The following is a 26,552-nucleotide window of genomic DNA, read 5'->3' on the forward strand; positions in this document are numbered from 1 at the left end:
GATTAAGCATTCTTCTGTCTTACTGGTGTCATGCACTGGGTGAGGGGCTTTGCAGATTTTGGCTGATGATCAGATGGGATTGTTACTGATGTCACTCTGGCACTACTCTTGCGATGTCTCAGCATCACCCATGAGAGCTGTTGTTTGGTTGTGCCAAAAGGTGGAGAGAGAAACTGGGGGAAACTGGTTTCCTGTTGATATCTGACTGGAGAATCTTGGCCTCCTGTGTTAGAGCCTATTTAACGTGTCACGGCACTGAAAGGCTCCGTTCAAACTTGGACCCTGCTGCTCTTTCTGTAAACAAAGATCATCCCTGCCCTACAGCCTGAACTGCTTGGAAACGATAAGCCAATCCTGAATTAAAAGCTAGCTTTGATCTTAAAAGTGGTGGGGCAAGGCAAGGGCCTGAGCGGACCCCGATTACCCACCGCAGGAGTTTTTTTCCCTCGCCCTTCTGGCAGTTGCCGTACTGGGCTGCTGATTTTATTTTCTATTTCTGTTCTTTTAAACTGTGTTACAGCATTATAGGGTTTATGAATTTTGTTGGTACGTGGGTTTGTGTGTGGTTTTTTCTAACTCTGAAGAGCGCACAGGTACTGAAGAACAACTTTTTCAAAGTGTTCAGCTGTGGGAGCTAGAAGAATTGTAATCTAACCCCCTCTTTGCCCCTTTCTGGCTGACCAGAACAGGGAGTCGAAGACTGTCCTGAGCATCCCTGGGTGGGTTAAGCCTTTTTTTGTGGGAGATTTTAATTGATGTTTAGCAGCAGTAGTGTTGAGTAGCACTGGCAAGTGTTGCAGTGGCTTTGATGCAGCACGGGATCGTTACGGATCTGTCGTTTTGAGCCAAACTAACGTGTGTGTGTGTGGCTGTCTCTCACTTTTCAGACACAGGCGCCTGGCTTTGCTGAAGCAAGTCAGTATCCGAGAGAACTGCTGCACCCTTTGCTGTGATGAAGTAGCAGACACAGAACTCAGGCCATGTGGACACAGGTAAAACCTTAAAAACAACCCAAAACAAACCCAAAACCCAAAGAAACAGGAAAATGTGTGCGTTTTGACATTCAGCTTAGGTGAGACCAGATGCAGACCCTGCTTATCTTGATTTACTCCGCAGCGTAAAGGAAATAACCCCTCCTTTTAAAGATGTGACAGATAGAGGTTAAGCACAGTACTTGCATTATTCCCTCATCCTACCCCTGAGTAGATTTAATCCCTAATTGTGTGTGTTTGGGGTTGGGGAAGTTCTGTGACTATCTAAGTATGCTACTCCTGGGCTCCCGAGTCTTAATTCCCTGATATCAAAGGTTTTACTGACGAGTACTTGTTTAGTGCTGTGCTGTGAAATCCAGATCACAAGAGGAGAGCAGAAAATTCATTATATACTCAAATACTCATTAAACATTTGATAAATGGATTGTCTTAAGTCACAAATTCCTCTAAAAGATAAAAAGGAGACAGCAGTATGAGTAATACCATCACAGCACTTTCCTGCCTTTAAGCAGCCTACTAGAACATCAGTCCAGTTAAGTCCAGTGCCTTAGTGTTCTCCGAGCACTCGTGGAAGCAGGTCTAGATGCTCGAAAGTGGAAAAAAAGAAGAGATGTGCCCCATGGGTGTCACCAGGGCACTGGGACTGCTGTTCTCCAGAGCAGAGCAAGCATGATCCTGACCAGCTGCACCAGCAGCTCAGGTCTGTGAGGTGCTGAGCAGCCTGAGCTCCTCCCAAAGCCTGTGGATCCCCAACACCTGACTTGCAATTCCTAATCTCCACGCTGAAAGACTTATCTCGACTGTGTTTCCAGCAGCACACCTAAACTGCTTAGTGCTTGGAGTCCTTTGGGGTTGTATTGTGAATGCAGGCCTTAACCGATTGTTCTTCTCCTTCAGTGACCTGTGCATGGAGTGTGCCTTGCAACTGGAGACGTGCCCCTTGTGTCGCCAGGAAATACAGACCCGAGTCAGACAGATCTCCCACATTTCATGACACACGTGGAGGAACACCACAGACTTGTTTTTCACAGGCTCCAGCCAACACAGAAAGGGGAAAGCATCTCTAACCCATCTTTACGCACACAGGACCACAGCCGCGGCCAGATTTCATGCTGAACTGTACTCTGTTTATCTTAAAAATGAAATCTTTAATAAGCTATTTCGGGTTGCCAGCGATGGGAACTGGTTTCAACAGTAAGGAAAGCTGGTAGGTCAGCGTGCTATGGCTACTGGTTCCTCCAAGCAAGACCACACAAGAGCGTCTCTCGTCCCTCCCCTTCTCGCCTGTCGCAAGTGCTGAAAAAATTTGCACTGGAAGTTACACGTACAATGCATTTTAGCAAAGAAGAGGGGAAAAAAAATATCTCCCAAAACAGGGCCGTTCTGTCTTGTGCTCAAAAGCCTCTACCTTTGGCAGAAGTCAGTGCTAAAACGAGAATGCCAACGTTTTCCTGTTTCATGTAGCCTCCTGCTGGTCAGAGACTCTGAGTTTTCCAACAGTGGATATCCAACTGCTCCAAGGCTGAATCTGTACACAGATTTGAAAAGACAAGTGTGGAGACTGGGGAGAAACTTATGTGTTTCAATACCATTGGTGATTCCAAAGAATGTTCTGATTTGGTTTGAGACGTTAAAAGATTAGTGGTATTTTCAAGTACCTAGTGTTTCTGATGCTTTTAACTTCAGTACCCACGTTTTTTTTGTGAGGATATAATTTTCAGGAGGTATTCTTAACTAATTATAACGCCGGACTGGAATTAATTTGATATTCTGGGTATTTTTTAAGGTCTCATCAAGCATCTTTTTTAATCAGCGTTGTTTTTGAAAGTTTTGTTCACTTTGGAAATATTGAGCTATCTTAAAAGACTGGAGAAGGATTTGGGGCCAGTTTATTTAAAAAAAAAAAAAGTTATTTGGATAGCAAGTTCAGTCTTACTCTGTAACTCGTTAAAAATGCACCTTGCTTGCCACATGTCCGTCCTGCTCTGAGCAGGTTTGGGGCCACACTTGGTATTTTTGGTGGGGATCATCCAGTGGGAATCTCTGCCCCACTTTAATGACACGTTTGTGACACTTGTGTGTTAAGGATGCATTTCAGTAGGCAGCTCTTGACCGTTCTACTAGGTTTCTCCAAGGAGTCAGGGTTCACAGCTGGTGTCAGGGGAGTAGCACAAAAATCGGTGGAGTTACGCTTATTTTGCACCAACTGAGGATACAACTCAGTCTCTTCCAAGACTTGTACAGGCTGTGGTTTTAAATTCTCTGGCTCTATAATAGAACTTCACTAATTCACACCCAACTTACCCCAAAACCACCCCGCTTCTCAGCAGTGATTCAACAGCAGAGGCTGTGGATTCTCATGCTGCGATTATCTTCTTTTTAGAATCATCTGTTATCTTTATCCTACTATCAGGTATTAACAAAGCAGAACTGAGGCTGCTTCTTCCTGCCGAGCACTTTTGCTTCCTCCTTACCTAAGTAGGAGCCGGGAGCAATGCACACAGGTTCCAGAATCGAGCTCTCTGCAACTCCGGTCACCTTCTGCCTTTGCTAACTCAAGGGTGCTGAATTCCATCCAGAGATTTAAAAAGAAAAGGAAAAAAGTGTCTCCATTGAGCCTCTGGAGTACAATGTGTGAGTTAGGAAAGTTCTGTCCATTGTTTTCATGTTGATTTTTTTTTTTTTTTTCCCCAAATACAGACTGAATCCAAAACCAGGGTGCTGGTTAGTCTTTTTGCTAAAATGTGAATTCCCTTCCGCCTCAGATGCCCGTTTTGATTAACGTTAGGCTGGCAGATCCGTGCCACGGGGACCTGGTTCCCTCACTGACTGTGCGTTACGATGCTTTGCTGTAATCCCTGTTGCGAGTCCCTTCCTGCTCAGAGCCGAACGAGCAAACCTGTGAGCACCGTCACTGCCAGAAGGATATCCCAATTTCAGAATCGCTTGAAATGAACTTTTAAGTGCTTCCAAACACAGTGATGGGATTTCGTCCCTAAGGTACAAGGATAAAACCCATACTTAGGGAAGAGGTGGGACAAAACCATTTTGAACTCTGCCTTAATAGATTCTTGTGACTTCAGGGCTTTGCTTTCCCTGGCCAGGATTAACTGAGGTGAAATTTTCGGAAGTGCCTAGGGCTCCCGGTTTGTACCAACTGCTGGCTGAGATTAAGCTCTTAAACCCAGGTCCACAAAAGCTTCTGGGTGTCTGGTGTCCCCTCGGAACAGGGGTGACCGAAGAGCCCCGCTGCCTTTGCGGACACGGGACTAAGCGCCTGCGCTCCGTGTTGAGCAGACGGGAATGCTTTGGAAAATTTTGCCCCAGACTGTCTTCCATGCGGCTGGTGCTGGGCCGAGGAAGCCGGCGGTGCCGGAGGAGGGAGCCGTGTTGCAGAGAACCGTCCTGCCCGTTTCACCAAGGGAAAGCCTGTACGATCCGCCCGGCGCGGGGGTGGCCGTGGGGCTGGGTCCTCCGTGAGCGGAGCGGCGCCCCGCTCGGGCCCTGCGCGCCCCGAGCGCTCTGGGCCGGGGGGGAGGCGGCGGCTCCGCGGGCCCGCGGAAGGGGAAGCGAGCTGTCGCGGTGTCCGTTGCACAATAAACACGTCTCGGAGGCGGCTGGTTGTTCTGAGTTCATTCGCCGCCGCCGTGAATTCACACGCGTTTGGTGCCGCGGGCCGTGGCGGCAGGAGCCCTCCGCTGAGCAAGAAGGCGGCTCCGAGGCCAAGGCCGGGGGTGCCCGTGCCCGTGGGAGGCGCTGGGGCGCAGCGGTGCGCGGGCCGCGCATGGCAGCGGAGCGCAGCGCCTTGTCTACATTTGTTTTTCGTTTCCTCCCCAGGGCAGCCCTGGGCGCTCGCCGGCCCGGCCCGGCCCGCCATGGCGGCGGGCACCGCCTTCTTCCCGCCCGGCCCCGCCGCGCGCTCTCATTGGGCCTTCGGGGTGTGGGCGGGCCCGCCACGGCCTGCTCCGCCCTTCGATTGGCTGCGAGCGCGCCGGAAGGAAGCGTTTCCCCGGAGACGGCCGGGCCGGGCCCGGAGCGGCCCGTGCGATGGGGCAGCGGCGCTGGCAGCCGGGAGCGGCGGTGGGTGCGGGCCGGACCCCTGGGCCGCTTTCCGGGGCGGGGGGCGGTGGCATGGACCCGACACCCGTGTTCCGCGGGCAGGGGGGACTGGCAGCGGCCGGTGTTCTGGGCGCCTCTTGGCGAGGGGAGATGGCGGCTCGGGCGCCGGGTGCCACTGAGGAGGGGGAGGCCGGGTGGCCGGATCCCCCTGGGAGCGGGCAGGGACGGGGCTGGGGGCTTTGCTCTCCCCGGGAGCCAGGGCTGAGAAGGGGGAGACGGGGGTCGCGCTTACCTGCCGTGCCGTGGCGCCATGGCGCCGGCGCTGGGCACAACCAGCAAGGGTGGTGGGCGCGGGTGTCCCCGCGTGCGGCCAGGAGCCAGCTGGGTGCTGCACTGGCCGAGCTCAGTGGCCCTGGCCTGTGTGACGGGTCAGCGGCTGCTCACAGCCCCGGGCAGAGGGACACAGCTCCGCGCTGGCCCGTGGGGTCACTCTCCAAGCCTGGCCTGCCAGCTCTCTGGGACACACGGCACCAAGGTGGCTGCTTCATCTTGTCTGGCGTCATCTTCCTCAGTCTTTATAACAGTCGGTCATAGAGGCTTCAGCAGAAAAGACACAAAGGGCAATCAAGGCTCCCTTGCTATGTGTGAGCAATTTTGAGCCTGTTGTGTGAGTAGGTGGGGGAAGTTCCCAGAGAATTTGAGCTATTAGGGAAAAGAAACAGCAGTAACTTTGGAAGAACCTGGTTTTGAAGTTCCTGCATTTAAAAATTAAAGGGTTCTCTCCTGATTAGCTGTTTGAGATGTGTAATGGCAATTTAGCGATTGGATTTGTGTTAACGCTAAGCCACACACTGTTCCTTAGCTCTTTATCTGAAAAGAGGGAATAACTGCGACCAGCAGCGGTGCAGCAGATTGCCTCTCCTCCAGCCTGGGTGTGCAGTGATGATGGAGACTTCTGATGAAGAAAACTTTGGTGTGGCCGTGTGAGTACACCACGTTCTGTGTCGGGCTTTCAATAAGCTCTTTCCTATTTAAAATACTTTAATAGGAATATAATTACAAGAATGAATTTACACCATGCCGATTAGCAGGTTCTGCCTCTTAGGAGAACAAGGGTGCAGAATGCAAAGCTCCAGGAGGGAGTGACTTAATTTCAGAGGTTAGGTGAAGTCAAGCTAAATATAACCACAGTGGGCACAGCACCAGGCACCCTTTGCCGAGCGATCGAAATAAACATTACATACGTAATAAAACCTTGCCGTTTGTGTTAATTTTACGTTCAAAATTTCCCTTTCAAGTCCACGTGTCGTCGTGGATTCTAAGAAGAGACTGTTTCTCTGTGTCTGAATGGGCTCCTTCTAGACATGTAAGGCTTTTTACAGGTGGCTTTGACCAAATTGCACACAGGTGGATGCTAGGACACTGCTTCACCCCACGCTTGTCCGGCACTCTCTTCTTCTAGAGCTCATGGCAGATGGGGAGGTGTGCCCGTGCCTCAGTCGCTCTAATTCCTAGATTTGCTTTGTTTGTGGTGCTCCGTGGACTGAAAGGCCATGTGCTCCCTGGGCTGCTCCGGGTTGCGCTGGCCTAGGCTAGACATGAAGAGGCGACAACGAGATTGAGCATGTGTTTCTTCAGGTGTGTTGTATAGAGAGATGGAATTCCTGTTGTTTTGAAACAGTTAACATTCCATTATTTGCCTTCCAGGCCTAAACCAGGCTGTAAATTAATACTTATAGTTTATTCTAAGAGCAACAGCAAATTCTAAAAGTAGAAGTGACACTTACTTGGAGGGAAAAAAAGAGTGGAAATTATCCGTAGCAAAGCCTCCTGTCCTTGCATGTAACTGGCAAGTGATGAGCTCTCTTGCCTGAAGTGGTAAGTGTGGTGCTCAGGGTATGCCATGCTCGACGTGCCAGCTCTTCTCATGGTGGTGCCCTGCCCTCCAGTGGAAGAGCACGCTTTTCCAATCCCTTGGCTTGGCTTTGCTCATCTCCCAGGGCTTAACGGATCAGAAATGCTGCTGGAGCGTCACTTGGTGATCGGACACCTTTTTAAATCAAATATAAAATCATAGAATCACAGAATGGTTTGGGTTGGAAGGGACCTCAAAGATCATCCAGTTCCAACCCCCCTGCCATGGGCAGGGACACCTTCCACTACACCAGGTTGCCCAAAGCCTCATCCAGCCTGGCCTTGGACACTTCCAGGGATGGGAATATGAAGATATGTCTTCATTTTTCCAGGGCAGTATGAGCCCAATGGCTCATTATAGTTAAACTGTTGTTTGATTAGTTTCACTAGGCTATTATTCAATAGCAAAATACATTTAATCAGTTTTTTAAAACTTAGTCTGAAAGAGTCTTCTGCTCTGTTTGCTAAAGAGAAATTTGAAAGAGAAACAGACATTTAATTTTAATTTAATTTAAGTGGCGCTTTTGCTGATCAAAGCTAGGGTTTTTTTCTTAAAGACAAATGTCCTATGAGACCTGTTTTCCTCATGTGTGAGAAAAGCCTGCCTTTCATCTGCTGGAGAATATGGGAAAAGGTAATCCCCCACTACAGCTGAGCTCTGAATGCCGAGGCCAAGGCAATCCTGTGGATTATCTCATGTGTGTGGACAAGCCGCACAGTAGTGAATCTAGCAGAGGGATCCAGAAACGCTGGTACCAAAGTTTTGTTCCCTGGGTGACTTCAGATCCATAATGGTGTTTAATATTTGCTCATGATCGAATGACCTTAGGAGATGATGCCATTTATTTCTAGCATGCAGGGGTGTTTCTTGCGTAAGAAAAATATTTACGTTTCTTCAGTTATACGATATTGGTGTACACATTGAGTTGAAGTGGTTGCACAAGACCAAGTATTTCGAAATATTCTCTAGAGCGTCACAGTTCTGCGATCACCGTGTAGAGTTGTGCAGGGAAGAGAGCAGGAGGAAAGCTGTGGTAGCAGCTGGGATTTGTGGGTTCACAAACACTTAATTTGCTCTTCTCATTACACCCTTTCCATCCTTCTGCACCAGGACTGGGATTGCCTTAGCAGTAATGCCAGTAAAGCAACACTCACAGGAACCTGCCTGGGGAAAATACAGCAGAGGCCTGATGAGAATCCCCATGAAGCAGTCGTAGCAGTGTCACGGATTGGTTTGTAGGTTTAAACTAGGAAATTATTCAGTTATCTTGTAGTTACTGGGGTGCTTTGTGTTTGGGCTTTTTGTTAAGGCTTCTGAACATTAACTTTTATTTCTTCTGTGGTTGAAATGTGTGGTTATGCAGTGCTGCCTTTCTTTGCTTTCAGCTCGTCCCCTTCTGACGCAGAGTTTGATGCGGTGGTTGGGTATCTGGAGGACATCATAATGGGTAAGCTCTGCCAGCAGTTACAGACAGCAAGATGGGTGCTAACCATCCTGCAAGCCGCTCTTCTGTCGGCAGACATACAGAACCAGACAGTTCCTGCCTGCTTCATGGAAGCTTGCCTTCCTTTGTTCCCATGACCCCTAACCTGCAGCATAGGAAAATATGCACAAAAGTCTTTTGCGTGCTGTTTCTGTGCTTGTAAGTCTTAAAAATTATTCCCTGTACCACTGCAATATACTTCATAAATAAACCATAAAGAGGTTTGTAAATCTCACATGGAAATCAAAGCTTTCTGGAATTTTTATACCCTTTCTGAAGGGGAAGGAGGGGACTGAGAGGATGCCTTTCCTTCCCCAGCTCTGCCTGAGCCTCTCCTGACGTGTTGTGCCGAGGTATTCCTGGGAGCTGCCGTGGTTTGTCCAGGCAGTCGCTGTAGTGCCTTTTGTAACGTGTAACACGAGGTGCCTGTGCCGCAGGTCGAGCGTGTTGTCCCTCGGCCCGTCTCTGCTGAATACAACCATTTATTTTCTCTGTCTGCAGCAGCGTTGCACAACTGGAAATGGGTGTCACCATGTCTTGCCACTTTTCAGTTTTTGGGACTGTTCCCAGCAGGAATGTTGAATGGCACCAGTCTCATTGTGGGAGCTTAGGCAATAAAAGGTGCCGAATTCTCAAGACTGTAATTTTAACTGAGAAGTTGGTGTGTGCAGGGAGGTAGTTTACAAGATGCCAAGATAGAATTTGTGCTAATCAGCCATCAGCTGCTTCGTAAGAGCAGCGTATAATCTTTTTGACCACATCCTTCCCAGAGAGGTGTAGATTCTGCAGCCTTCGCCTGCTGATGTAGTTGAGTGTGGAGAAATGCTGACTGAACTAATTCTGCATATGTTAGGGTTTAGAAAGCTGAGACTGGTGTAATTTATCACTGTGTAGAAGTAAACTTTTTATTTATACATGTTCTGTTGAATTCAGTGGTGACTTACTGTGTTCATTTTTATTCTTTCCTCCCACAACTGGAAGAAAAAATTCTTCAGAAATCGAAAATGAATCTCAAAGTTTCACTAATGTTTTTTAATTCAAGGAGAAAAAAAAAATATTTTGAATTCTTGTAGGGAAGAGGTAATTGGTAACTTCTGCTGACTTGAGAACCCGAACAAAAAAAGGTTCAGAATAAATAACCCTATTAATAAAACCTAAAACAAGAGGATTTTTTGCTAATACTACGTGTAAAGGAAACGTGTAAGAAGTAATTGTAGCCCTTGCTAGGTGGACGTGTTCGTCCCGTTCGTTCTGAACGCACAGCTGCAGTCAGAGGGCAGCCTGATGTGCCACTGCCCTGCTGACTTGGTGCCCGGAGCGCTGCCCTCCGCCAGCAGCCTCTGGCTTCTCCCAGATGGGGCAGAAACGGTGGCCCAGCGGCAGCTGCGGCCCCGGAGTGACGGGCTCCGCACGTGTGCGGCGCTCCGTGGATACAGCAGGGAGGCGGGGGGCTCCTGAATGTGGGGTTTGTGCTGCAGAAAGAGTGACTCAACTCCTAACTGCATGATGCGTTTTTGTTGTGGTCCAGATGATGATTTCCAGTTAATACAGAGGACTTTTATGGAGAAGAACTACCAGGAGTTTGATGACTCAGAAGAAAACAAGCTCATCTATACTTCTATTTTTAATGAATATGTAAGGTCCTTTTTCGTATGTGTTTCTTTTTTTTTTTTCTTAAGGCCAGTGTCAGATCCTGTGTTCATAGAATCACAGAACGGTTTGGGTTGGAAGGGACCTCAAAGATCATCCAGTTCCAACCCCCTGCCATGGGCAAAGACACCCTCTGCTACACCAGGTTGCTCAAAGCCTCGTCCAACCTGGCCTTGAACACTTCCAGGGATGGGGCAGCCACAGCTTCTCTGGGCAACCTGTGCCAGTGCCTCACCACCCTCAGAGGGAAGAATTTCTTCCTTAGATCCCATCGAAATCTCCCCTCTTTCAGTTTAAAGCCATTGCCCCGTGTCCTGTCACTACACGCCCTTGTCCAAAGCCCCTCTCCAGCTTTCTTGTAACCCCTTTAGGTACTGGAAGGTGCTGGAAGGTCTCCCCAGAGCCTTCTCTTCTCCAGGCTGAACAGCCCCAACTCTCTCAGCCTGTCTCCATAGCAGAGGTGCTCCAGCCCTTGGATCATCTTTGTGGCCTCCTCTGGACCTGCTCCAGCAGCTCCATGTCCTCCATGTTCCCCCTTTTATAGAATACCAGGTTTATAAGTGGCAGAGCCAACATAGTGCCTGCTGTCTCTCTCAGAAGCACAGTCATGATCTGCGAGCAAGAAAGGTGTTTTCTGGACCTCTAGGTTCCTTTCTCTTTGCGTCACCTGAAAATATCTGTAGATGTTTTGGAAGTAGTGTAACTCTCTTGAGTAGAAATTTAGCCTATTGCTGGAGTAAATAATGTGTTTAACATGTGCAAAACAAAGTTCCTTTGTTTCCAGTTGTATTCTTTAGTGTATTGGACACTTTGATTACATTCTTCATGCACAGCATAATTATGAAACCAGTCAATACCATTAAATGAGTTAAAAATAGTTTGTTACTAAATGCAAATAGTCAGTGTTTGTTCTCACCAATATTCCCAGCAAAAACATCCCGCTCAGTGCCTCAGCAGTGGTGTGGATAATCGAACAGGATCGCCCGGCTGAGGAGTCCGCAGTCGTTTGCCCAGTGGGGATAATACAAAGGTGTTGGTCTGAGGAAGATGTGCTGGTTTGAAATCTGCTCCTGAAATTAGTTGTGATGTTACAGGAGTCATTTGTTTGGGTTTTTTTCAGATCTCTTTAGTAGAGAAATACATCGAGGAAAAGTTGCTTGATCGGATTCCTGGTTTTAACATGACTGCTTTCACGATGTCGTTACAGTAAGTCTCTGCCTTTGGTTGAAGCATGGCTTACGTGCCTCTAAATGAATTCTTTTTATCTAGATTAAAGCTTATGTTTGACAGCTCTTGCTTTAGAAAGAGGTTCCTCTTGAATTTTTTAAAAAAAAGTGTCCATGCAGACAATGACTGACCACTTTTGTCGTCTTCAGCATGTCCTGCTACTCCAAACTTCTGGACTGTCATGCTGAAATATATTGGGTTTGAAGAGGTAGGGAGAGAAATCAGAGCACTGGAGGGTTTTAATGATCATTGTCACTTTGAAGGCAGGCCTTTAGAAGATTCTGTCTCATTTATCTCTCTCAGGCTCTGTGATGGACACTTAAATAGCCTGGTAGTCTCTCAAGAGTCGTGTGCTGAAATGCCTTTATCGCGGTGCTTGTACAAAGTGTTCAGAGAAGGGTTTGCTTTGTCCTGTGCTTTGCAGTTGGTCACTTTAGCTTAGCCAACTTCATCAAGAGATCACTGGTTTTCCCCTGAGTAAGAAAATCAAGTGTAATTGGGAACTGAGTATCCAAAAATATTTGAATCCATTTCATGTTTAGCTTTTTTAAAATAAGACATTGGGAAGTTACTGGGAAGGCACGCAGTACGCTTCGAAGATAGACTGTTTAGGGTGAAGTTCCTTTTGATAAGATTTAGATCATTTCAAAAAAACCAACAAGCAGCCCTTGAGTGTTAAGAAAGTCTGGTTGAAATATGGCAACAGGGGGGCACAGAGTCTTTCTTCCAGACCGTCTTCATCAAAAGTCCTCTGCCAAGTATCGTCAGTACAGTCCCTCTTTCTTAAGGGATGCAGAGGAACATTGCGTGCCCCTCTCCACCTCTCACACCTTCCGAGGGACTGTCTGGCTGTTTCAGTGCTCAGGGTAGATAAATAGATAAATTCTAGTTGAATGTCACTTCTGTTGACTTACAGGTCAGTTTCTTTGTCTGGTTTTCAAGGGCTGATATGATACTTTTACATTTTGGATTTAGATAAATCCAATATATTAATGTACTTGGATTGGAAATACTGCAAAGTAATAGTTGGCTAAAGTTTTACTTTACGATACACCTGTAATAACATTCTTGTTTAAATTTCGATATTGTTCTGCTCGTCCCAGTATCCTTTTTGACCTCATACCGTTTTATAATAAAGAATTTCTTTCCTCCCCAGTTTTCTGATTCCTCAACTTTTTCCCTCTATAGGCAGCACAAAGATGAAATGGCAGGTGATATATTTGATATGCTCCTCACATTTACTGACTTTCTGGCTTTCAAAGAAATGTTCTTGGATTACAGAGCTGTAAGTATGTCACATCATTTACTTTCATTGGCATAATGGCGATTTTTGTGTAGCTCTGCCTGAGAGTACCGAAGGCAGCGTTACTACAGCGGGTAGCAGCATTTATTCAAAGGCTGTACAGGTTCAAAAGGAAAATAACTTCACTGAGTGGCTATTTAAACTCAAAACGCACATTTAGTAATTTCCAGAAAAGATGAATGAAGCTGGCACACGGAGCAGTTCTTCAGAAACACACGCTTTCTGCATCTTCCAACGTTGATTTCCAACTGAACGTAAGGGAACTCTGTTACTGCGAGGGTGACTGAGCACTGGCATGGGCTGTGGAGTCTCCATCCTTGGAGATCTTGAAAAGCCATCTGGACATGGCCCTGAGTGGCCCTGCTTGAGCTGGGGGAGGTTGGACCAGATGACTTCCAGAGATCACTTCCCACCGTGACCATTCTGTGATTCAATGATACAAGATTTTTTGGTTGGGTTTTTTTCCACCCCCCTGCCAAGCTAAAATTAGCTTTTTAAGCTTATTCCATTTGTATTCTTCCTCCTCTCTGTCCAGGCTGGAGCATCAAACAAAAGTAGTAAGGTTTTTGGATGAGCTTTTTCCTAGGAAAATGAAATACATGTAAGAGCTCTCCAGTGTCTGGGCAGTCACGTTTGACCAAGGAGCGGAAGAGTCACAGTCATTGTCAGGATTATGTCCTCTGCTGCCTCCCGCCACCCTGTTAAGTTTTATGAAAATAGGGGCAGGTTGAGGAGAAGGAGACAGTCCATGTCTCAGCAGCAGGAATAGTTTCAGTTGATGTTTGCACCTTTGGGCTCACCGGAGAGGCAAATTGCAGGAGCTGGATTTCACCAGTTCCTTGAGCACTGGCTGAGGCTGCTGGCTGGGCGTTCTTGGCCAGGTGTAAACGCGACTCTGCTCTGACCTGGAGGAACTGCTGGCAGAGTGACAGCGACCTTGCTCCAGAGTTTCCTGCACAATCTCTGTGTGAAGTTTGGGTTCACCTACAGCAGAAAAAAAATGCTCTGCTAGGCATTTTCAAGTCCGACAGCAAGCTGCGTGCAATCATAGATACTCCAGTAACGTGTAGTTTTATATTGATTTGATGTAACAAAGAATATTAATCGTCTGTTTCATTCTTTGAACTACCTACTCCAAACCAGCACTGAGTCAAGGGTTTCTTTTTTCCATTTTTCTAGAAAAAAGAAGGTCGAAGTCTGGACTTAAGCAGTGGGTTAGTGGTGACTTCATTAAACAAATCATCAATATCCTCCTCCTAGAACCGTTCATGCACTACTTTCCTTCTCCAGATGAGTGCTGCTGCTTTCGTTTGGACATTAAAACTCCAAAGATCGTGAGGATCACGGTGCTTTTACGTGATGAAAACTCACTCACCCTCCAGACTATATCTTCAGAGGCCTGACCCTAGCCACAGCTGTCTGTGGGTGCTGGTTGGTGTTCAATGGCCACAGAAGAAGACATTTTCAACTCTACCAGAGTGATTGTTTTTCATAAACACGCAGTATTTGTACACCAGCCTAACCACTGCACACGCTGAGGAGCCCAGCACGCCAAGAGGATGATAAATAAGACTGTGCATGTGTTGTTTGGGTTGGCATCTTTACCTCCCCGTCAGTATTTTATTGTTTTGGGGTTTTTTGTGATACTTTTAATATGATCTAAAGTGCTACAGGTTTCTAATGGAAGATGTTTCAATACGTAGGTGTTCTAGCATAAGGCTGCTCTCAGCTCTCACGTGAGTGCGTGGATCTGTCTGCTCTCTCGCTTGTATAAGTCTCTTCCTTAAGGAGCAAAGTTCTCCGATCCACTTTTGTTCAGGCCCCAGCTCTTCCACATTGGGAAAAATGACCACGAGAAACCGAAATGTGGCTTAGGTACGCAATTCCTTACTTTCTGCTCAGCAGTGGCACCGCTGCGTTAGTCCTAATAGCAGAAGCTTGGTGGTAGGTTGTTTACCACCCTGTCATGTGCTGCTCTCAACAGCTGCTGCTGAAAGGGCATGGGTTTGCTGTTAGGCTGTTCCCAACATTAGTGCAGCAGTGCATTTCTCAGCGTCCGTGGAAAAACAGCCGAGCGGCTCGCTGGTGGAACCAGGTAAGCCCGTGGCGAAACCCTGGGCACACCTCTGTTGGTGGCTGGAACTCAGCTGCACTTGGAGCTGGAGGGACCCTCTGTTCCTACGCTGTTCAGACACCTCAATCTGCCCGGGCAATGCGAGCACATCTTCCAAATCCCCAGAGGAGACAGAAACACAGGATGATGAGCAGAACTGCCCGCTCCGTCCCGCGGCGGGTCGGTGCAGCAGCAGAGGTGCCTGTTGCTCGGTCGCCTGGTGAGAACCTACCCTGGGCAGAGCAGAGCTGTGGCTGGGCCGTGACAAATCTTTGTGGATGAGAAACGTCTTACAAGAACAGACGAGGTGAAGTCTCGTTCCTCTTGACGTCTGGCAGTGATTTCAGCAGTACTAGGACTTTGTTCTTCAGCTGAAATAGTTTTTGGATACCGGGCAAGACTCCTAGCCCTGCAGGCAACAATAAGCCATACGATAACATTGAACAGGTCTGTGGCCAGACCATAATGGCTTTTTCAAGGCTGGCTGGCGAAGCTAAGTGTAGTGTCCGAGTTTTTTGAGAGTTGCAGTAGTTAATCTCATTAAGTCTCTAGTATGTCGTGCTCCTGGCTCTGCAGTTTTTTGTCTGGAATTGTTCTGGTATGTTGAAATCTCCCTCTGTCGTGGTTTTTTTTTGGACTGAGGGTCAAGACAAGAACCGAGAGGGAGCACCCACCAACCATGGTCTCGGGCAAAACATGACTCGGGCTTTCTTCATCAAAACAAAACAACTTAGTTACTAAACAAGAGACATAGGGGAACGAAACCGGTTACTTGAGAGGAGAAAAGAGAAAACAAGGCCAGATCTTAAAACAACACCTCCCCACCCCGTTTCCTTTCGTTCCTGGCTCAAACCCCCCCCCCCCCGGCGGCGCAGGGGGACAGGAATGGGGAGTGCAGGTCAGTCCGTCCATGTTGTTCACTGCCGCTCCTTTCTTAAAGGAGGAGGAGTCTTTACACCATTTTTCCCTTGCTTCGGTGGATCCCCTACTCATGAAGAAAAAGTCCCCAAACTTTTCCAGTATGAGTCCTGCCTGCAGGATTGCAATCCTCCCCATGGATCGCACCAGTTCGGGCTTTACCAGTCTCGGCCTCTTAGGGAGCTGCTGCCACTCGCGTCGGCGTGGGTCGTCCCACGGACTCCAGATGCCTCCACGACCCCGCCGTGCATCCCCTGCCCATTATTAACAGCACCTCGTCGCGCATCCCCTGCTCCACGACCTCTCCCGGGCTCAGGCATCTCCTTCCCGACGTGGGTTTCTCCACAGGCCGCGAGTGGGTCGCTGCTCCGCCGAGTACACCCTGGCTGCAGGGGGGCCGCCTGCCATCTCACACCGATTGCAAGGGAAGCCTCAGCTCCAGCACACCTCCTCCTGCTCCATCTTGGCTGACCCGGTCGCTGTGGTTGTCTTCTCTTAGATATTAATCCTCTCAGGGGGAGCTTGGCCCGGCGGGCACCCCGGGAGCGGGGCGCTTCCCGAGTCCCCCATGCGGCTCCCCCGGCGCCATCTTGAGCACATGGCGCCGGCCAGGAGCCGGGAGCGAGGGCAGCGCCCCCCGCCCCTCTCCTGCTCCTGGGCAAAAGCCCTTTCCCGGCCCTTTGTCCCAACTTAAATCGGGCCATTCGCAGAGGCGCCAATTTGGCTCAACCTCCCGCGGGGGGGATGGGACTCGGATCTGGTGGCACAGGGAGCAAATCCCCTCCCTGCCGCCAGAACACCCCCCCCACATCGAACTGTCACACCCTCATAAGTGCGCACACCCAGATGCACCACGCTTCCTTTAACGAAATAAAAAACCACAAGCACACAAACAAACTATTCTTTACAATTTTTTTTAAGCTCCTTCAATAAATTGGTGCTTTTCAGATTTGAGTGATAAAAGCCGGAAGCTGAAGGAAAATTTAAAATTGCAGGAAATGTCTTTGTTTTTTTTTCCTTTTTTTTTTTTTTTTTTAAGTGGGTTAGAAATCCTTTTGGGTGTGTTGTGATCAGAAGCAGTTTTGTAGGCTTTCTGTTCCGGTGAACACCACACAAGCTCGTTTTGATTCTCTTTTCAGCAGCTGTAACCTGCTAAGGCAACGCGAGTACATCCCTAAAAACACCAAGTTGTGGTGCCCTGGTTTGAAATGGGTGTTCCTGATCCTTCTGACAGCAGCAAAGTCCGTGAAGCTCCATCAGCTGGGGTCGTCCCACTGGGATTCACAGGTTTTTGCAGGTCTACTGACCACCCGTGCTGTAAAAAGCAGCTTTTCCCGTGAGCAGAGGTGTCAGTGCTCAGGTGTGCCCGAGCAGTTAGTGGGCAGAGATAACGCTCCGAGATGCTTATTCCCAGAAAAAAAAATAATTCTGAAAACACTGGGTTATGGTTTTAATGCAGCTTCTCTGCCATGTGAATCCTGAGGTTAACATCAGAGAAATGTAAGGCTTAAATCTTAAACTCTGCTGTCAGTGTATGGGCTGGAGCTCTGCAGTTAACTCCTTACCTCGTTATACGACATTGACTTTTTCATGTCAGGAGCAGGTTTTGTCAAATTTTAAAGGAATCTTGTTGACGTATTTTAGTTTGTAACGGTTGAGCTAAAATAATTATTTGCAACTAAAGCTAAAAATATCCCTGTCATCTCAACTGAAAAAAGTTTTCCTTCTTTTCCTGTTACAATTGCTGCAATTAATTACTTAAACTAATGGCAGTAGAAACGAACACCTCAGGCAGTTATTTCCCGACGGGAGTTCCGTTGTATTTTAAGCAAGGTCTCCTCTAATTCCAGAGCCGACAAGGCACGGCTGGAGAGGAATTCTGAACTCTGGTGGGGAATTTATCTCGGTGTTTCCTGCAATACCTTTCTGCCCCTGTGCCGTGCTCCCCTGTCTGTTTCCTGTGGGCTGCTGCTCCCAGAATAACTCGTTCCTCCGTGACACTCGTCCCTTGTTCGATGCATTTTCCATCAGGCAGAGGGGCTTTTTGACGAGATTAAATTTCTCTCTATAACGAACTATCTGTGTGCAAGCCTGGCTTCACATTTTGAGAGCTTTAACTTTGTCATAGCAAGGCATGGAGAGGCTCATTTTCTTACAGACATTTATATTCACACCTTCCATTATTGCAGTTCCGTTTCCTCAGCCTGCCTCCGTAGACAAGCCGTTCCAACTTTCCCCATGCAGTAAGTTTTGCGGTGTAGCTCCCTGTGCACCAGCTTTCCAGTATGGCAAGATCTGGAGATAATTGAACTCATTTCATCTATTTTTATTAGGGAGCATGGAAGGAAAAGTCGCTGCATCAGCCAGGTCATGGCTTCTAGTTCTGACAAACCCCAGCCTGTGTCGCCACGGAATAAAAGGTGAATTTATCACCTGCAGCGTGGGGGAGCAGCGTGGTTCTCCTGAGGCCCTGGTCCTGTGTGTGTTCCCGGAGCGTTTGCACACTTAGTTTTAATTTTTGAAAACCACCTGTATCTAACGGGCAAAATGGACCTGCCCGTTCACGTGTGGTCCATACGGCCCTCCTTGGTGGCACGTATGGTGCTGAGCCTGGTGGTGGGAGCGTGTCAAAGCCTTGCACTTGGGCCACAACACCCCCCCGCAGCGTTCCAGGCGTGGGGAAGTGTGGCTGGAAAGCTGCACAGCAGAGAAGGACCTGGGGGTGCTGGTCAACAGCCGATGGAACAGGAGCCAGCAGTGTGCCCAAGCAGCCAAGAAAGCCAACGGGATCCTGGCATGGATCAGAAACAGTGTGGCCAGCAGGAGCAGGGAGGTGATTGTCCCCCTGTACTCAGCACTGGTGAGGCCACACCTGGAGTACTGTGTCCAGTTTGGGGCCCCTCACTTCAAGAAGGACGTTGAGGTGCTGGAGCAGGTTCAGAGAAGGGCAACGGAAGTAGTGACGGGTTTGGAGAACCTGTCCTGTGAGGAGCAGCTGAGGGAGCTGGGACTGGTCAGTCTGGAGAATAGGAGGCTCAGGGGGGACCTTATCGCTCTCTGCAATCACCTGAAAGGAAGGTGCAGGGAGATGGGGGTCGGTCTCTTCTCCCACGTTAGGAATGACAGGACAAGAGGGAATGGCCTCAAGTTACACTGGGGGAAATTTAGGTTGGATATCAGAAAAAATTTCTTTCCAGAGAGGGTTGTGAGGTATTGAAACAGGCTGCCCAGGGAGGTGGTGGAGTCCCCATCCCTGGAGGTGTTTAAAAACCGTGTGGATTTGGTGTTGAGAAACATGGTTTAGGGACCCTGACAGTGATTGGACTCGATGATCTTGAGGGTCTCTTCCAACCAGGTGATTCTATGAAAGCCAATGGCAACTCTTCCGTGTTCCCGTGGGTTTGGATGCACACTCTGTGTGCACAGCAAAGCCAGGTGAACCCTGGGGGCTCACTCCTTCTCCCTTGGCCGGGCCATAATGCCCACACGCAGCGGTGGTCACCTCCGCCAGCGACACCGCTGCTGTCCGCTCCGTGCCATGCTGTACGTGCCACCTTCTCATATGGCAAATTTTTTATTGACAGACTCCAGGGCTGGGTTTAGGAAGACAATTTTATTTAAAGCATAAAAATTGTGCTTCAGATCGTTAGAAACTGACACAAGAACAGCTTAGACTGCCTCCTCTGCTTAGCTTTCATCTGCCAGCTGTGCCACTGTTTATGGATGACGTTAACTGCAGTTACTTACACGGTAGCTGTGAATGACCAGAGGCAGGAGCCTGGGCTTGGTTTAGTGAGTTTTAGTATCGGAGTGTGCTCCAACCGGAGCTGCTCCACCAAGGGTCTGGATGAACCCCAAGGACGAGCAGGAGCTTCAGCCTCCAGTGAGTCCGTGTCCTCCCAGCAAGGCTGTGGGTGACGGCTGGTTTGTGCTGGGGGTACATCAGCTGGAAGCATCATCAGGGACCACAGAGCAGTGTCCACGCAGCCCATTACTGACCATTGCTGCCAGGACAGGCTGCTCCAAGAACACAACCTGGTGGCACATGAGGCTCGGAGCCACCGAGCCTGGCGTGAGCTGCCCTCAGGTGGCCCATGGCTGGGCTTTGCCGTCCGCTCCTTACACGTGGTCGGTCACTTGGCTGGTGGCCGCGTTGCTGCCGAGTCCTCTCCAGGCACGGAAGCTGAAGAAGGTGCTTGCTACGTAGGTGATCATGACGAGGCAGGCGAAGAACTGGAAGAGGAGCACAGCCCGTGCGTGAGCGCGGCGGCCACCCCAGCCCTGCGGCCCTCTCCTGCCCACCGCTACTTACGGACGCCGCGGCTCTCCGGTTGTAGTCCCACTGCCGCCAGGACGTGGGCTGGACGGCGGCCGCGCACGTTACGAAGGCGGTGACATACAGGACGGACGCTATAGCGTTGAAGATCATCAGCTGGGGAAAGCAAAGAGGAGGTCGTGAGGTCTGAGCTCAGAGCTGTGCGTGCTGGTGTGAGTGACGAGCAAAAGGCTCAGTTTCACGTTCCTCCCTCTTCCCCAGGAGAACCGGAGGAAAAAGGTCCAGCCCCTGATCCTGGGAACAAATCTCAGGTAAACATCACATTCAGTGCGCCCCAGGTTGCGCTGAGATGTTTCTGGTTGACACCACGACTGCAGCAGTGACGCGGTGGCTGTAACTTTCTGGATTGATACAGGACTCCCTGTTTTGAACATTTTCCAAGCAATTGAGGGGCAGAATGATACAACTATGCAAAGTGCAGAGGACTTTGTTCCATCGGCCCAGAAGAGCCTGAAGCCCTCATCCTCTCAGAGCATCTCCCCAGGGTGTTTCCCACTTGAGACCCCCCCCTCACTCCCTCTCGGCTACATACCACGAGGGACCAGGGGATCACATAGAACTTCAGCTGAAGCTGCAAGAGGTAAATCACGAAGAAGAGGACCGTTACTATCCAGAAGAAGATGGACACAAACATCACCCAGCCATATGCCGCGTGGAGGTAGTACGTTGTGTCGGCGATGAGCGCCCACACCAGTAAGCCGAGCACCTGTGGGGTAAAAGGGGGAAAGCGTTTGGGTGGTGGTTCCTGCAGGTAGGACGCAGAGCATGGCCCATGAGCCCGGGCTCACCAGCATCTCCAGCAGCTGGGTCACCCTGGCTCCAGCAAAGCAGGGACACAAAAGAGCCGCAGAGCAGGGCTGGACCCTGCGGACAGCTTAGGTTGAGGAGCTCATCTGGGACCCTTGTTGCCTAGGGATGGGCTTGTCCTCCCAGTACTGCTGCCCCAGGAGCCAGTACAGGGATGTCCTGCAAGGCAGGATGGGTAAAACCTGGCCATCCTTGCCACCAAAGGTCCCTTCTCAGCCAAGAAGCTCCCGTGCCAAGGACCACCCTGTGTGGGTGCTGGCTCAGCATTAGGGACATCTCTGGGCTGGATGAGAGCCAGACATGGGAGCTCCTGGGGCCCCAGCTTAGCCTTGATCTCCCCCAGATGCAGCAGCATTTCCAAAAAAAAGAAAAAGGAAACTTCTCAGCTTCTCTCCACTGTTTGGTCAGGTCTGGGCTGGTCCGGTCTGGTTTATACCTCCTGTATGCAGAGCTTCTAGGGGTCACCCTTCACTGACAGCAGGCTTAAGCACAAAGCAATTGCAGCCTCATGGGCCTGCAGTGCTCCACAAAAAAAACAGGGAACTGAAGCTGCTGCTGGGCCTGCTCGAGGAGAAATAAGCAGAGCTGGGGCAGAGGCAGCAGCAGGGAGCAGGTGTCTGCCCTCGGCTCCCTGGCAGCAGGGACGGAAGAGCCCAGCCCAGCACACGTTTCATTTACTCTTACTTTTTCCTTCCCCTCCCTGTGCTGTGTCCACCCCTGATCTTTGGACTCAGGAGGAGATGTTGTCCTGCTCCACCTGCAGCGATGTGGCCAGCAAGCAGTCGCCTCCTCCAGCATCTGCTCCCTGGGGAACTCCCTGGAGCAGCCGCAGCAGCCAAGTTTACAGATGGTTTTGGATTTTTTTTATTTTGAAGACCCCAACCCCATGACGGAGCAAGCAGAGGATGCGACACCAGCACATCGTGATGGAGCCTGGGAAAGAAAGGCCGTTGCAAAGCAAACGGTGCTTCCTGCGATTTGCCCTGTTTGTTTCGCAGCCTCAGCTGCAGCCTGTGTGCCAGGGTGGAGAGCCAGGGCTCCAGCAGCCAGCGAGGTGCTGGTGGCCTCTGCTTCACCATCCCTCATCGCCTCCTGGCTGGACCAGAGCAAAGCAGAGAGTCTCAAACCCTGGGGAGCAAGGGGGCTCCAGCCTTGCACCCTCCGCATTTCCCAGCATGACCAAACACCCCAGGGAGATCCCCGTGGCACAGCCCCACAGCAAGGCGAGGATGAGAACGTGCTTCACATTCAGCCATGGTATCTTCTGGTTCCCAGCCAGGCTTGGGATCAGTGTGGGCAGAGCCAGGTGAAGCCACCAGCACCGCCGGGCTCCTGCGCTCGCCTCTGCCTTGGCAGGGGAACCACGGAGTCGTGTCCCACCGGTGGGGAGGAGAAGGGCTCTTTGGAAAACCGCTCTGCCCCTGCGTAAGCCTGCGTCACTTATTGTCACAGAAGAAACAGAATGGCCTTTGTCCCGCCCGAATACAACGCCCTGGTGCTTGGCTGCCCCGACAATGACTCCTTGTCTGGCACCTCCATTCCCAGCACTCGTGATGGCAAAATATGTCTTGGGGAGAAACATGTGTAGGAAAAAGCCCGGTGTGCTCCGGGAGCGGGAGGTGGTACGTGTGAGCTGCCGTGCTTCGGCTGCCGGGGGGACAAAAGCAAGAGCCCTGAGGAAAGAGGTTTTGGGGAGCAGCAGGTCTCAGCGGATGGGAGCTGGGCGAGCGTGTCTAATGGTACGGCCCCAGCAATGGGCTGGAGAGGTGGGACTGGGTGCAGGGTTGAAGAGTCCCTTCTGTTGATCGTGGCTCCATCTCTCTTTCCTGATGCTCCTCCAAGACACCCCCTGGCAGCATCCATCCCCGATCCTTCCCTGAGCGTTTGTTCCCATGTCACAACCAGCTCAGCCATGCCCAGCGGCCAACATCTGGAGCAAGGGAGCAAGGTCTACTGCCCAAGGCCTGTGCCGCTGCGCCGAGGAGAGGCCATGAGCCAGCGGGCTCCCCGCTGCGGTGGGGCAGCACCGTGGAAGGCCACGCATGGCCCCGCATGCAGCTGAACGCCCACCCCTGGGCACACACATTGCACCCAGGGTGCCAGGCACCAGGAGGGAGCAGCAGCAGGTTATTCTGTGGTTGCTTCTGATGCTGAAGCAGCGGAGAGGTGATGCTGCTGCTCAGTTTGATGATGCAAAGACCCATGGTCTTCTCTGAGAGCGACCACCAAAGCCTGACTGCTGGGGGGGGGGGCGACCTGGAGGGCTGGAAGCACCCAGGGAATGTGCGAGTCCCGTGGGCACCCCGGGAGCAACCCCGACACACCTTGGTCGGGGCCACTGTGCTCCATACAGCCCCACCAGACCCTGCGAAGGGCTTTGGGTGCCCGGATGGGACCCACTAGCTCATGGCCTGCGGGGATGCCCATGCCCGGCGCTGGGAGCTGCCAGGCTGGGTTACAACCAGCGAAGGGCGCGAGGACAAGCAGCCAAATTTCCCCCTGGCTTGAGAGGGAGAAGGAGGAGGGAGGGGGCAGCGGTATGTCAGGGTTAGAGATTAATTAGGGATGGAGAGTGAGGGGGGTAGGGCTGGCAGCCAAAGGGAACCGCAGCCGTTTCCAGCCAGGGCAATGAAGACAACCGCTCCCGCAGCCGAGCCCCCACCTCCCCGCCCCGGTGCCCCCTCCCCGGTACTCACGGCCTGGGCAACCATCAGCCCCCCGAGCGGCGAGCAGAGGAAGGCGCCGTCCAGGGCGGCGGAGGAGCCCCGGGAGCCGCTCCGGCTCTCCGCGGAGCCGGACAGCCCCGCCATGCCGCGGGCACCGGCACGGGCACGGGCACGGGCACGGGCACCGGCACCGGCACCGGCACGGCCCCGGGGCGCCTCCCGCCCCTCCCCGGGCGGAGCGCGGGGGCGGGGGCGGCCGCTGGGTCCTCCCCGTCCCCAGGCACCGGGCCGGGGGGGCTCCGGGCTGCCCCCGCCCCTCCCGCCCGGGGGATGCTGCGCTCCCTCCGCAGCGCCCGCGCTGGGCTCCCACCGCGGCTCCGTCTCCCGGGGACCCAGCACCGGGCCCGGCACCCCGGGGGCAGGACCCCCCCCCCGGCAGTGCTCCGCCTGAGGCAGCCCGGGACACCGCGAGTCTTCCCTGCGGCTCCGCCCGCTCCCAGGGCCTGTCGGTGGTCCCCAGCACCTCCCAGTCGCTGGGGCTGTTCCTCTCCAGAGGGTTTGTACAGCTCCTTCTCGAATCATAGAATGGTCTGGGTTGGAAGGGACCTTTCAAGGGCATGTAGTCCACCCGCGCAGTGAGCAGGGACATCTTCAACCCGGTCAGGTTGCTCAGAGCCCCATCCAACCTGGACTTGAATGTTTCCAGGGACGGGGTATCTACCACCTCTCTGGGTAACCTTTCCCAGTGCTTCACCACCCTCAACTTCAGGAGGCTCCTGCCCGCCTCTTTCTCCAGCCTGTGCAGGTCCCTCTGGATGCAGCAAGACCCTCTGGAGCATCAGCCACTCTTCCCACTTTGGTGTCATCTGCCAAGCCGCTAAGGGTGCGTCCCACCCCATCACCCAGATCACTAATGAAGATGTTAAGCAGGACTGGACCCAGCATTGACCCCTGCGGTACACACCTCTGGGTACCGGCCTCCAGCTGGACTTCGTGCCTGGACAGTTACAGCTTGTCTAGGAGGATCTCATGGGAGATGGTGGCAAGGTCCTGCAGAAGTCCAGGCAGACAACATCTGCTGCTCTCCCTCGTCTGCCAGGCTCATAATTTAATCATAGAAGTTTGGGAAGCTGGTGTCCTCCCCCAGGAGAAGCCCTGCTGGCTGCTCCTGATGACGTTCACCTGCCCGGAGATGGTTCCCAGGGGGTTCCACCACCTTCCCAGGGCTGGGAGCGAGGCTGCCCTTTGGAAGTCGAGGCTGACACCCGCTTTCCCTCGGGCACCTCTCCCCGCTCACCGGGGCCGCTTCGGGACGATCGTCAACGACCTGGCGGGGGCACCGGCGCGGCGCTGCGGGAAGACGGCGGCGGGGGGCGCTTGTCGCGGCGGGTCAGGATGGCCGAGCGGTCTAAGGCGCTGCGTTCAGGTCGCAGTCTCCCCTGGAGGCGTGGGTTCGAATCCCACTTCTGACAACGCGCGAATCTTTTCCCTTTCAACCTTAATTACGGTTAATTGGGTTTAATTGATGCGTGTGTGTTATTTAAATCGGTTCTCGACACACTCACTCATCCCTTCGCCAAGTCTCTCACCCCCAAAAGGTAAAAGCGGCTGCCCGGAGGCGCAAAAGCCAGCTGTCGCTTTTATCTTTTGGGGGTGTGTGGGGGTGGTGGTGTCGAGAACCGATTTAAAAAAAAAAATCCACCTGTCAATTAAACCCAATTAGCCTTAATTAAGGTTGAAAGGAAAAAGATCGGGGAGTTGTCAGAAGTGGGATTCGAACCCACGCCTCCAGGGGAGACTGCGACCTGAACGCAGCGCCTTAGACCGCTCGGCCATCCTGACACCGTCGGACGCGGTTTCCCCGCCCCGCGCTACACGGCGCGCAGCCGGGCCGAGCCCCACCGCACCGACACCCCCCCGCCCTCCCCCCGCCGCTCCGTGCCCCGGGCGGGGGCTGCGGGTGTCGAGCGGCGCCGGCCGCGGGTCCCGAGCGGTGGTTCTGTGGCCCCCGGGGGCCCGTACCCCGGTCCCGGCCCGCGCGGGGCGGAGGGGCCGGCCGCCCTCCTGCGCGCACGCCGCGGTGCCGCTCGGGGGTGTTCGTCCCGCGCTCGGTCGGTGCCCGGGAGGTCTGTGCCCAGCATCCTGCCGGGCCGCCTTGGGCAGCCCTTGGGAAGCGTGAGGAGGAGAGGAAGCACGGCGGCCCTTCGCCTTGCGCGCCCGCTTGTTCGTGGATCGAGCAAGGGGGACCGGGGAGAGCCGGCGGTGTCCCGCTGAGGGTGCGATGGGGGGCGGCTCGTCGCGACGTGGGCCAGTCGCGGAGAAATCAGCGCTTGGAATTCTCTACAGAAAAACACAAATCAGCACCTTGTGACAGCTCCTGCTGCTTCTCTGGAGCATATTTAACACTGGTTTTATGTGAAACGTGGTGTGATGTATTCTGGAGAAGCATGCGGGACCGCACCAGGATGGGATGGGAGGGTGGCACGTGGCCCTGGTTGCACATCCCACCTCCATCCAGCCGCTGCGGCCAAAACCCCCTCAGCCCCTGCTGAGCCCCACGGGCTTTGAGGCCCAGGTTTGGCCGCCGGGCACGGGCTCCCCAGCGGCTTGGTTTAAGCCTTTCCCAGAAATGGTTTTTCCTTTAAATACTTTAGGCAGTGATTTAGGGGGGATCTGTACCGAGCCTGCCTGCAGCTTCCTACCCTGCCGGCCCACGGTGCCGGCGCGGAGGAGTTGTTCTTGGCTCCCTTCGCATGAGCTGTCGCTACGAAAGGAAGCTGGGAGAGCAGCCAGATGAGGGAGAAGTGAATTGGGGGAGGAAAGGGAAAAAGCCACATGCAGAGCAACACAAACAGCCGGCGGAGAAAGCTATTTTTTGAACTTTTAAGTCATCCCCATTGTCCTGCAGTGAAAGTCCCGGCGGCCTCAGAGCGGAGATGTTTATCTGCATCCACAAGCTGCAGCTCAACAAGCAGGAAATGATACAGCGGCGCTGAAATCACCTCCTGAGTCCAGCTTCTGCGTGGGGTCTGCAGGAGCCTGGCACCCTCCCGGGCTGGGCTTGTCCCCAGAGGGCCCTTTCC

At 52.0% G+C, this 26,552-nt stretch overlaps 3 protein-coding genes and 2 non-coding genes across 7 annotated transcripts in view; 3 read left to right on the plus strand and 2 right to left on the minus strand.

The window, feature by feature from the left end:
• RSPRY1 (ring finger and SPRY domain containing 1) overlaps positions 1-3,700 on the plus strand; it is a 39,756-nt gene extending 36,056 nt beyond the window's left edge. For both annotated transcript variants that reach the window (XM_086621296.1, XM_086621297.1), the window contains 2 exons: positions 888-992; positions 1,890-3,700. In XM_086621296.1, the coding sequence (XP_086477422.1) occupies positions 888-992; positions 1,890-1,986 (202 nt within the window). In that variant the 3' untranslated portion in view covers positions 1,987-3,700. The remainder of the gene's footprint in view (positions 1-887; positions 993-1,889) is intronic.
• A 1,332-nt stretch (positions 3,701-5,032) lies between these two features.
• Positions 5,033-15,353, plus strand: ARL2BP (ARF like GTPase 2 binding protein). Of its 2 annotated transcripts, none has more exons than XM_086620940.1 (7): positions 5,033-5,072; positions 5,914-6,034; positions 8,352-8,413; positions 9,978-10,084; positions 11,220-11,305; positions 12,515-12,615; positions 13,816-15,353. In XM_086620940.1, exons 2-7 carry the CDS (start codon positions 5,994-5,996, stop codon positions 13,887-13,889), a joined length of 471 nt encoding a protein of 156 aa, XP_086477066.1. In that variant the 5' UTR covers positions 5,033-5,072; positions 5,914-5,993; the 3' UTR covers positions 13,890-15,353. The 2 variants fall into 2 exon arrangements, with proteins under 2 accessions (XP_086477066.1, XP_086477067.1); XM_086620941.1 differs by having other exon boundaries at positions 12,515-12,611; positions 13,809-15,353.
• A 4,426-nt stretch (positions 15,354-19,779) lies between these two features.
• Positions 19,780-23,622, minus strand: PLLP (plasmolipin). The gene is made up of 4 exons (XM_086620942.1): positions 23,500-23,622; positions 20,529-20,702; positions 19,973-20,092; positions 19,780-19,893 (listed from the first exon to the last, which is right to left on the minus strand). Exons 1-4 carry the CDS (start codon positions 23,611-23,613, stop codon positions 19,780-19,782), a joined length of 522 nt encoding a protein of 173 aa, XP_086477068.1. The 5' UTR covers positions 23,614-23,622.
• A 1,236-nt stretch (positions 23,623-24,858) lies between these two features.
• TRNAL-CAG (transfer RNA leucine (anticodon CAG)) lies at positions 24,859-24,941 on the plus strand. The gene has a single exon. It is a non-coding gene; the product is annotated as a tRNA-Leu (tRNA).
• A 287-nt stretch (positions 24,942-25,228) lies between these two features.
• On the minus strand, positions 25,229-25,311 carry TRNAL-CAG (transfer RNA leucine (anticodon CAG)). Its single transcript has one exon. It is a non-coding gene; the product is annotated as a tRNA-Leu (tRNA).
• Between the last annotated feature and the right edge of the window lie 1,241 nt (positions 25,312-26,552).

Source organism: Tauraco erythrolophus, chromosome 15 (genome assembly GCF_009769465.1).
Source record: "Tauraco erythrolophus isolate bTauEry1 chromosome 15, bTauEry1.pri, whole genome shotgun sequence".
NCBI lineage: Eukaryota > Metazoa > Chordata > Aves > Musophagiformes > Musophagidae > Tauraco > Tauraco erythrolophus.

Bases quoted from the DNA above. Each gene is read 5' to 3' on its own strand.
- ARL2BP (XM_086620941.1), top strand. From the start codon at position 5,994: ATGATGGAGACTTCTGATGAAGAAAACTTTGGTGTGGCCGT. The intron at 6,035-8,351 runs GTGAGTACACCA...CTTTGCTTTCAG, and splicing joins GAAAACTTTGGTGTGGCCGT to CTCGTCCCCTTCTGACGCAG. The intron at 8,414-9,977 runs GTAAGCTCTGCC...GTTGTGGTCCAG, and splicing joins TCTGGAGGACATCATAATGG to ATGATGATTTCCAGTTAATA.
- PLLP (XM_086620942.1), bottom strand. From the start codon at position 23,613: ATGGCGGGGCTGTCCGGCTCCGCGGAGAGCCGGAGCGGCTCCCGGGGC. The intron at 20,703-23,499 runs GTGAGTACCGGG...TTTACCCCACAG, and splicing joins GGCTGATGGTTGCCCAGGCC to GTGCTCGGCTTACTGGTGTG. The intron at 19,894-19,972 runs GTAAGTAGCGGT...CTCCTCTTCCAG, and splicing joins ACCGGAGAGCCGCGGCGTCC to TTCTTCGCCTGCCTCGTCAT.